This window comes from Priapulus caudatus, unplaced genomic scaffold, assembly GCF_000485595.1.
Source record: "Priapulus caudatus unplaced genomic scaffold, Priapulus_caudatus-5.0.1 Scaffold503, whole genome shotgun sequence".
NCBI lineage: Eukaryota > Metazoa > Priapulida > Priapulimorpha > Priapulimorphida > Priapulidae > Priapulus > Priapulus caudatus.
Window position 1 is genome coordinate 62,414 of NW_014577564.1, and position 11,458 is coordinate 73,871.

The 11,458-nt window shown below is 43.9% G+C and overlaps 1 protein-coding gene across 1 annotated transcript in view; it reads left to right on the forward strand.

The window, feature by feature from the left end:
• The first annotated feature begins 2,694 nt into the window (after positions 1-2,694).
• Positions 2,695-11,458, forward strand: part of LOC106811090 (pecanex-like protein 4) — a 26,154-nt gene continuing 17,390 nt past the window's right edge. Inside the window, 6 exon segments of the mRNA XM_014814620.1 lie at positions 2,695-2,820; positions 6,613-7,528; positions 8,724-8,918; positions 9,238-9,386; positions 9,808-10,011; positions 10,958-11,101. Of these exon segments, the coding sequence (XP_014670106.1) occupies positions 6,846-7,528; positions 8,724-8,918; positions 9,238-9,386; positions 9,808-10,011; positions 10,958-11,101 (1,375 nt within the window). The 5' untranslated portion in view covers positions 2,695-2,820; positions 6,613-6,845.

Genomic DNA, 11,458 nt, shown 5'->3' on the forward strand with positions numbered 1-11,458 from the left:
GAGAGAGAGAGAGAGAGAGAGAGAGAGAGAGAGAGAGAAGTTAATGGAAGAGAGAAGGAGGGAAAAGAGGTGTCAGGGAAAGACGGGAGAGAGCGTAGCGTCGGGTGATGGTGGGAGAGAGAGAGAGACACATTTGTGGGGAGAGGCGGGAGAGGCAGCTGTATCGAAAAATGAGCAATAGGGTTGAGAATGGATATTAGATAATCATACATGAAACCGAGGCCGTCCGATTAGCTCGTCTGCATGGTGCGCGCATCGCGGGAACGCGTATAGGGCGTTCTCACAAGCTCAGAGTACGCAATGTTATCATCGTCATCGTCTTCGTGATCGTTGCTGTCGTCGTCGTCATAGCCACCGCCTTAACCATATTATTCTGTGTAACTTACCGAAACAGGCGCTGTTTCCGCCAAGGGGATATCAAATCGTAGGATCCCCGGCTGTTTTAGCTACGCGGGTTTGATGGCCACGAAGGCGCCCAGAATATCCATCCCATACCAACCGCTGCCAGGGATGCGGCTGCTGCAAAGATTCCCGCCAGGCGGCGCGACGGATCATTTTCTGCGAGAGAAATATAACATAACTACGCAGTGCGCGCGTACAGCACGCAGACGCACGCACGTACGCACGCACGCACGCACGCACGCACGCATACACGTTCGCCCGCGCGCATAAGCACGTACATACATGTATACGCACACACTTTTGTAACGCAGTTGCCCCTCGCCAAGAGAAATATAGATGCATTACATGGTAAATGGTGGCCACGCGCCATGGTAAGTGGTAAATGGTAAATGGTAAATGGTACACACACACACGCGCACAGACGCACACGCACACGCACTCGCACTCGCATACGCACATGACACAAGTACAGCACACGGCACACATGAAGGCAAGCACGTATCCTCACACGCACACACACGCCCACACACGCACGCACACGCACGCACACACGCGCGCTACATTACGCGACGATACCGTCGTCATAGAGAAGATATATAAGTGGAAATCTTTACGTTAAGAAGAGTTATTTCACACGGAGTTTGATCAAGAAATTTGTTTAATTCCTACATGCCAAGTAACTATAGCATAGGAGCCCCACCCACGTTCACGGGCATGTTCGGTTCACTAATACTTCCGTAGTGGTGGTGTCTCGCTCCCACAAGTATTAGTAGCGTGTACAGAATATGCTGAAGTTTTTTTTCGTGTATATATTTTTTCTTCATGTTGTATCGCACTGTTTTGTACTGTTGCACTCAGAAAAACATCATTTTAACTACTCAACACTTATCTTAATCACTTTACTAGTACAGAATATGCTAAAGTTTTTTCTTTTTCTTTTTTCTTTTTGTTTTCTTCATGTTGTATAGCATTGTATTGTACTGTATCAGTCAGAAATTTTATCATTTTAACTACTCAACACTATTGCATTTATCCGATTTTTTCGCCATTAAAAAAACTGTTGTCAGTACATGTATTTGTATCTGAATTAGATGCAATAAAGATTCAATAATAATAATAATAGTAGCTAAAATACAGTGAAACTTGCCACTGAAACCACAGGCACTAACTTGAAGCGTTTCAATGAAATATAATGCTAACTAAATACGAAATCGATTTACTACCAAATTCTGAATGTTTCTATACTCTCTTTCACCTATTATTGCCGACAGTTTCCTGTAAATTCCGTCCAAATCCTACGTGCAACCATATACGCTGCAGCCGGCCATTGCTCTCGCGGCTCCAGTGTTGCACGCTTACACTTATATAAAGCGTTTCAGTAAAATATAATGCTAACTAAATACGAAATCGATTTACTACCAAATTCTGAATGTTTCTATACTCTCTTTCACCTATTACTGCCGACAGTTTCCTGTAAATTCCGTCCAAATCCTACGTGCAACCATATACGCTGCAGCCGGCCATTGCTCTCGCGGCTCCAGTGTTGCACGCTTACACTTATATGAAGCGTTTCAGTAAAATATAATGCTAACTAAATACGAAATCTATTTACTACCAAATTCTGAATGTTTCTATACTCTCTTTCACCTATTACTGCCGACAGTTTCCTGTAAATTCCGTCCAAATCCTACGTGCAACCATATACGCTGCAGCCGGCCATTGCTCTCGCGGCCCCAGTGTTGCACGCTTACACTTTTATATATATATATATATAATATACTACTACACTATATACACTATATATACACTATATACCCTATATATACACTATATACCCTACACATATATACACTATAGGCCTATATATAAGTGTAAGCGTGCAACACTGGAGCCGCGAGAGCAATGGCCGGCTGCAGCGTATATGGTTGCACGTAGGATTTGGACGGAATTTCCAGGAAACTGTCGGCAATAATAGGTGAAAGAGAGTATAGAAACATTAAGAATTTGGTAGTAAATAGATTTCGTATTTAGTTAGCATTATATTTTATTGAAACGCTTCAAGTGCCTGTGACTGAAACGACGTCACATCAACTAGGAACCCACTGCTAACATAACAACAGCTGATGCGAGACACCTTCAACACGGTGGCGACACCATGCGGAATAAAATCGTGACTGAGTGGGCTGTTAGGTTCGAGAATCTAGTCATATTCACGATGACCACTAATAATCGTAATGAGAAACACACACAAATAATTGAAAACAAACTTAAAATTGCATAAATTCGTAAATATATTTTTCCTCTCCTGTTTTAAGCAGACGCGATTATAGAGATTGAATGCGTGGCTCAATTTATCTGTCGTAAACAAATCAAAACAATACCGCGGAACCAAAGATTTCGTCACATCACAAGAATCCGGTAAGTTACCATACCAATTCAGTATCTGCCGTCGTAAATTTTTGTTTTCCGTGACTTGAGGGCACACATCAAGAAAGACATAATTGTGGATATTTGATAACATCGTACGTGGTGAGACTGGTAACGTATCGTGTAAAGTGGATAAAGTGTGGGTGCCCGTGGCCATGGATACACAATATTGAATACACATTACTCACGTTAGCCAGAAGCTACCTTCTCGCTTCTACCTTCTGGTTCTCACTACGTTACGTACGTATCTCCTACAATTTGAAACACTCGTGACTCGTCAAACAGTCGTAGAACCTGGTCGGACTACACGTACATGATGTACGCATACAGCAGGCCATCTAGCATTTGTGGCGGTCAGTAGTGAGTAGTAGTACTACCAAAGAGCTTATAGTTATACTTATAGTGATTATTATAATAATAAATTATTATTAATAATTATTATATTCATTATAAGCTCTTTGGTACTACTACTAGTAGTAGTAGTAGTAGTAGTAGTAGTAGTAGGTCACCTACATTTCATTACACAATTTATTCGACAGTAAGCGCAATCAACGACTTTTTAGTTTGTAAACTTTAAATAGTAAACTAACTCCCCTGCATTATCAGTATACAAATAAGAGAACTAAATTTATACACCAATACTCAACTTAATTAGAATCACCCACCAAAGTGCGGAAAACATTTTGTGTAACATTTTACTATTTTAGCACATTGAAACCATGCATGAAGATATATATATATATATACATATATATATATATATATATATATATATGTAACTATTTACGTTGCAAATAACAGAAAAATCCACCATGGTATTTATCATTCGCCTATAAATTTACAAATTTAACCTAAAAGCATCATAAAGCATAAGGAAAAAATGAATAATGAAATAAGAAAAACACATACAGGTGATGACAGATGTAATCATAATATATGACACTGTCAAGTTTTTGATCCAGGTGGTCAGAACTGTTACCTTCGTCACTTGTCATTATATGGTGGCATCAAATAATTTTGCAGTAAAAATAAATTGTACTTCATTGTAGCCTGCGTGGCTTCAATACTAACATCAATCCACAGTCTCCGCCTTTTTCGTGGAGTTAATGCAATAGCTGCTTTATATTTTATTTAAAACTTGAGATGACTAATTTATATTATCAACAAAATTGATTGCCAATGGCTATATTTATAATCCAAAGTGAGTCCTCCTTTATGTGCTTACTGTTGATAATCACGATTCACCATGGCACTATGAACCCAAGTTACTTGTGTTTAGCACTGCAATATTATTTTCAATCCAGCAACCTCAGGTCTACCAGTATCTGCATATAACAGCACTCTACGGCCCGAGCAGGATCGGGAGGCTTACGTCTGGATCGGGAGGTCATTTTGGGCCGATTCGAATCTTGAATCGGGAGCGGAGCGGGTCGTATAGTGTGCGAGGGCTTACGACACGACTCGGATAGTATGCGTGGCCATCCGACCCGCTGCCGAGCGCTGAAGAAAATTGACCAATCACAGAGCAGCGCCATGGGAACCGCATTTGGTAAAAATGGCGGGGAAACACTCTCGACCCTTAGTACACGCTAAATCCACTTGGAACGCCACGAGAGCGCCATGGTTAGTGCCGACTTTGAGTCGTACAGTGTGCGGGGGCCTCCCGATCAATTGGGGGCAGGTGGTATAGTGTGCGAAGGCTTACGACTGCGGCCTGCGCAAAAACGTATATAGTGTGCGGCTAGCATTAGCAGCTTAATGAATGCTGCCTAGGGGCAGTGCTGCTCAGACATGGTAAACTAGGTAGTTGGGTTTATATGCCATATGCTAATTTTAGCTCATCTGAAAATTGTCAGAGGGAGTGAGTTGAATAGCAAGTGAACGAAGAAGTGTCTGTTGGTTTACAAGTCTGTTTATCAACGATAGCGGCACGGATCAAAACGGCTTCACCTACACTTAACTGTTAATATGTTACCTACACTATTCATATGTCAGTGATCGGTACATGGGTATTCATACAATTGTTAGATGGGGGCAATTGTTCTCAACATGTTAGATGGGGGCAATCCATAAAGGCTGTGTAAAGTAGATAAATTGGATATCAAGAGTCAAAGGTCAGGAAAATGCGAATATGCAATTTCTTTTACCGATATTAAGGGTATTTCGCTTTGCAGCCCATAACACAACGACTTAACCTATGAAATCTTACAATCGAGAGTCAGTTGGACAAGCAAAAGGCATTATTTGTGTGAGATGTATGTTCTCTATATCCATGTCAAAGTGCTGTGTGTATCCAGAATATGTGCAGTTTGTTAACCAGCACCAGGTGTGCATTATAAGCATTAATTAAATTATTGCCAATCTCCCATTTTGCTCATTACCATTGAATGTAATAGCGACAAGAGTATTAGTAGGAGCAGTGACAGCAGCACTGGCAGTAACAGCAGCAGAATCACCTAGGAAACTAGCAGTGGCAGTATTATCTACTAGCAGTAGCACAGCGCCAGCAGTCACAGTAGCAACAGCAACAGTAGTAGCAGTGTCAGCGGTGGTGGCAGCAGAATTAGCAACAGTAGCAGCAGCGGCTGCAGCAGTGGTGGTGGCAGCAGCAGTAACAGCAGCAGTAGTAGCAGCATTAATGATGGCAGCAGTGGCAGCAGCGTCAGCATCAACATCAGCATCAGCGGCAGCAGAGGTAACAGCAGCAGTGTCGGCAACGGTAGCAGCAGCGGCTGTGGCTGCAGCAGTCGCAACAGCCTTCGCAACTGTAGCAACAGCAGAAGTGGCAGCAGCAGCCACAGCAGCAACACAACTTACATCAGTAGCAGTAGCAACAGCAGCAGCAGAAGCAGCGCCAGTATCGTCAGCAGCAGCAATGTCAGCAGCAGTGCCAGCAGCAGCAGCAGCAGCAGCAGTAGCAGTACTTAGCAGAGCTATACTCATGATAAGTACAGTAGGAGCTAATGATAAGTAAAGTAACTGATATTAATTGGTGTACCTCCATAATTTAAAGTTAAACATGCTGTACTGGTAAAAATATCTTATAAACATTGATGTTAGATAAAATGACATAGATGTTAGATAAAATGACATAGATGTTAGATAAAATGACATAGATGATATAAGAGTAAAATGAAAAGAAGAAATGGGAGAGGCACGGTTTTGCCTTTACATGCTTCTGTCACAACTTTTTTTTCACATCACTTTCAAACGTGTGAATGTGAACATTTCTGTGTAGCACTGACCTAGTTAACTTAAATCTGGAAATGAATGCTTGCTACTTTCCACGTTGGTTCTGTAATGAGGCTGTCCATGTATGTGTTTTGCCGTCTTGTAACACTACTATATATATATATACACATCTCGGTATGTAGGCAAACGTTATTGCTAGTTGCCAGCGGAGTCATAATAAAAATCTAATAAAGCAGTGAGCAAGAAAGAATTTTTCAAGTTGAAGAAAAATTTCTAGCCAGCAGTAATTCTCACCAGACGCCAGACAAGCCGGTTTATCACAGACGAGAAATACCTATGACATACAATGCATACGAATGCAATGGATAGTCATTGCTGCATTTTGCTTATCATACATAGGATGAACTTGAAAAATTCGGGAATAGGGTCAGATGCACGGTGCATGAAAGTGTGCGTGCGAGTTATTCACGTGCCCACGAACGGAAATTTGGTTCAGTGCCCCCGAATTACATTGATTAACAGATAGACTCCTGATTACATCCTACCCTGGCTGTATGTACGCATTAACTTATGTCACTGTTCATGTTGCAGGTGACCGTGCAGCACTGACAGAGAGGTCCAAGGGAGCACGTCATACCCGTGTGACAAAATGCTTGCGTGTGCGTTCGTCTGCCGTATGCTCGGCGTGTTATTCCCAGGAAACATTTCGCGCAGGTGTGTGCCCTGATACTGGGCGTGCTCTGCTGAAAACTTTGTTCGCCGTGTGGCAGATGTGTGGGCGTGTCGTGCGATAGTCTGCGCAAGCGAGCGAACATGCGACCGTGATGCATCTGCAAGTGCTAAACCCGTACAAGCGCGAGTTCTTCTGGAAGCGCTTCCCGCAGACGCTGCTAGGGGGCGTCCGCCTCAACGTCGGCTACCGCGTGCCGTGGTACGTCTACTTCGTGCAGGTGGCGCTGTTCTTCACGCCGGCGCTCATCGGCGGCGCGTGCACGGCGGCGGCGGAGTGTGGCGCCGCGCGGTGGCACGTTGCGGCGGCCGTCTGCGGCGGCGCGGTCGCAATCTATAGCGTCGCCCTGCAGGTGTACGCGCGCGTCGTGCGGCGTCGCATCGTCACGCCGCTGCGCGTCGCCAAGAGCAACCTCCTCGCCGACGAGGACGAGGTCAGCTTCGCGTCGCCGTGGGCGCCCGAGACGGCGCGCTTCGTCATCGCGGCGAAGGCGCACTGGGCGAGCGTGGTCGCGCACGGCGCACTCGCGGGCGCCGCCGCCGCGCTCACGATGCTCTTCCTGCTGCCGTCGCGACTCTCCGGCCTGTACGCGTCGACCGGCGCCACCGTCGTGCTGCTCACGCTCGGCTGGCTGACGCTGTGCGTCGCGCTGTACGCGCTCGTCGTCAGCCGGCCCCCGGAGCCCGCCGTGTACGCGGCCGCCGACCGCCTCGAGATCGCGTGCACGCTGAGAGTCGTTTACGTGCTGTGTGTCGTCGTCGTCGACGCCGCCATGTGGTGAGTCACAGTAGCTGTGTGTGAGTCTAGCTATGTATGAGTCTAGCTATGAGTCTAGCTATGTATGAGTCTAGCTGTGTGTGAGTCTAGCTATGTATGAGTCTAGCTATGTATGAGTCTAGCTATGTATGAGTCCTAGCTATGTATAAGTGCAACGTACGTTTACAGCTCCATTTACGATGTATGACTCGATTGCCAGTAATATAATTTATTGTTAATATTTATATTGTTAATTGTCTAATTATCAACGTATGTTGTATTATTTATTTAATTATTAATCTGGATCATTATTGATTTTATAATGAGTTATTAATCTGGATCATTATTGATTTAGTTAGTAATAAATTAATTATCATTATTGCCTTTAACTCGTATTTTATTATTGTAATAATATTTAACAATTTTACAGAAAAAGTAAGCTAGTACACACAAAAGTTAAATAATGTAAATTAATCTAGCAACTTGGCATCAACGTTACAATACAAGGACCAAAATAAAGCTCGAATGGATAATATTTAATCATCCGGCACTGCCTTCCAATGTTGTTCGCACTTACGCTATATATACCACTGTCGGCAATTTATACTATAGCATCGTATCGTAGTCTTGTAGCCAGTTATTACTGTATAAGACGCAAAACACTATTTGGTAAAAATATGCAAATGCATAACATCTGTATATATAGATGATGAGTGTTATGAGTAGCTAACGAAAGCTGCAGCATGATTCACTGAAACAGCAAGGTTTTAGGATGCAGAATATAGCTGGCTGAATGTCAGCTGTTGACGTTGTAAACCATGAAAACGCGAATTTTATTAGTCTGAAATAAATAGTTTAAAGAATTTTGGTGAAAAGTCCTGCTTTCGTGTCTTCTTTAAAATGCTGTACATGCCTAATTTTCAGAGTTCAGTCGAGTTGCCGTAGCTCTATCAAATTAAACCTTGTCACGCATGATGATGCATCAATTGATAACACCAACAGGGTGCCTTCACGCGTTGATAATGTTCTAACCTAGGGAGCCACTTTGGCTGAGTTCATTCACCAAGCAAGCCGCATTGTCCATGTCCTTGTCTCTTAGACTTCGGATCGGACTAGAGAGAAAACAAGATTTTGCATTCTGTCGATTCTGGAATCGGGATCCTAGTAGACTTGGAATCCTAGACTTTTGAGTCTAGTTGGCATCTTCTTCTTTCAGCTTCCAGCCAGGCATCGAGCATATGACGTCAGCTAGTCACTGGACGCTGTCCTCCGCACTACACATCGCATTTCCTTTCCTGCCGCTCCTGTGGGCAGTGGGAATGCTTCCACCGCCTGATGCTCTTTTTCTATGGCTGCTTGAACAGACAGTTGTTCTTCTGCTTGGAGGGTCCCCTATGGCAACCGACCTGAGGTGGTTTATCGTAATAGTAATTGATATAAATATATTTGCTTCTTTTATTAATGATCGGATCATGTCGGTCTAATACGGCCAGCTTCTTACTGAATGGCAGATTAAACAATCGTGCGAATGTCTTATCAGAGAAAAAGCAAATCAGGTAACGCTGTTTACACCTGCGGATATACGCCGTTTTAATTATTCACCAACGAACTTCAATGATTCATGATATTCTCTATCTACCGTATCTATTCCTGCTTTGTTGTACAGCACCTGTATATCAATATTGCAATATATATCGCTGTCATTAAATATCTCTACTCATGCTCCGTAGGTTAATAGTGACGTTCGTGCTGTCGGTGGGCAGTGTCGTTATCGTCTGCTACATGCCCTCCGTGCTGGCATCGCTGCTGGTGGGTGCTTGCCTCGGATACCTCCTCAGCCTCGACCTGTTCTGTCTACGGTTACGCAGAAACACTGCAGGTACGACCACTGAGCATCGTGTGGAAGGCAGGAACTGTGTGAAAGGTGTGAAGAGCTATAGACAAATATTTATGGTTGTTCATTCACTCCTGAGGAAATAGATATTGGCAGGTATATGGCTGGCTGGCCGGCAGGCAGGCTGGTTGACTGCCTGGCTAGCTAGCTGGCTTGCTGGCTGGATGGTTGGCTGGCTGGCTGGCAGGCTGACTGGCAGGCTGGATGAATAGATGGATAGCTAGCTAGCCGGCCAGCCAGACATACTGATAGACAAAAGTATTAGGGATTGTTGGATTGGGATGGACAGAAAATAAAATTTGATGTCAGCATGCGTATTATGAAGTTATTGCTATTGTTACATAGATAGGAGAATAGCATGTTGTCACCTGCCGTACAGGGAAAGTGTTGTTTTATTAATTAACAGCTGACTCTACGTCGGGGTTTATGTGGAAATTTGGACCAAAGGAAGCAGGCTTCCATCTGGTCATGTTAGGCCTAACAGCCACTGCTGCGTGGTTTGGAAGCGCGCCACCAGGGACCGCCATCAACAAGGACTACAGATTCCACGCAGTCGTGACATTTATCGGGTTTCTCATCAAAGCTCTACTTGTGATCTCGCACATTCTAGGTATGCATGACTCGGCTAAATGTTATGAGCAATTTAAAAAAAGTGAGATTGTGCATTCTAACACCGTCTCATACTCATTCTTCTACAGTAAAACCATGTCCGTATAAGTTGCGTATCCGGATTTTTGCAAATGTGTTTACTGGTTGTTAAGTGTTTATGAGCCCATATAAATTATGGTAATGTGCCCTAGATCTGCTAACCAGGCGATGTGGTAGCATGATTACTGTTGTCTATATAACAGATTTTTTGAACGATCCAAGATACAGCATATAGTGCTTACTTGATGTGCTTTGACAAGCAATTACATTCTATATAGTAGCTCAGCTTCTGATTACAATTACTTGTGGGAATGATCTGCGATCGTCAGCAGTGACCAGTCACCAATGATCATCAATGTAACAGGGTTATAGTTTTATTGACTATCCATGCAGTCTAGTTATTTGATGTTTTGTATGGTAGTAGTGTGTATATATATATATATATATATATATATGTATGGTATATATATATAGCCAGTGGTTATCTGATTAGACCATTAGCCATACACCACATTGACTAGCAATTGTCTTTTTAAACAGCGCAAGTGCTTTAAAATGTTCTTGTGTCCCTGGCTTTCAGCGCAGTATCCAGATCCTGATCTAGTAGTAGACAGCATGGCTTCTGGAATTTGCAATAGCTCCTTGTAATCAGTGACGATAGTGGGGATTTCAAACTTTGACATAATGACCATCTGTATAATATATAGCCTATGTGTTAGCAGTCACCTCCATAGAACGGCCTCCAGTCCATGATATAGGCCACGTTTGGAATTTCCTTTGTGTGGCAGTTATACAGTGAAACCGTCTCTATGAAACGTGCCACCTGTCCATAAAAGGATTGCTGTTTCTCTTGAGTGGCTGCTATATGCAGGGGAGTAATAGGTTGTTTGTGCCGGCTAACATTGCAGATAACAGCCAGCAGGTGTACGTCGCATTCGCGCTCTTCCGTAACTGCATGTTCCCGTCGATCCTCGCCAGCGAGACGGCGTTCCTGCGACGCAAGCGCTACCTGGGATTCATCGGCTACGCACGACGACTGATCATCAGTGGGGGTGAGCATCTGTTACGGGAAGATTAGGAAATGGCTGAATTAGGAAATGAGGTGGGGACAGAGGGGGGGAGAGGGGATCTGCAGGGGGGAGAGAGGGGGAGAGGGGATCTGCAGGTGAGAGGGAGAGGGGATCTGCAGGTGAGAGGGAGAGGGGGGAGAGAGGGGAGAGAGGTGAGGTAGAGGCAGAGAGGAGGGAGATCTGCAAGGGAAACATTAGGAGGTGTGGTACAGAGAGGGGGAGTTTTGGGTATAGTTACAGATGTAGGTGTAATTGTAGTTATTGTTGTAGCACACCATAGTTTGCCCGTATTGGTATTCACATTATTCTCTGACTATCTGTGATCTGAGCTTCACCGCG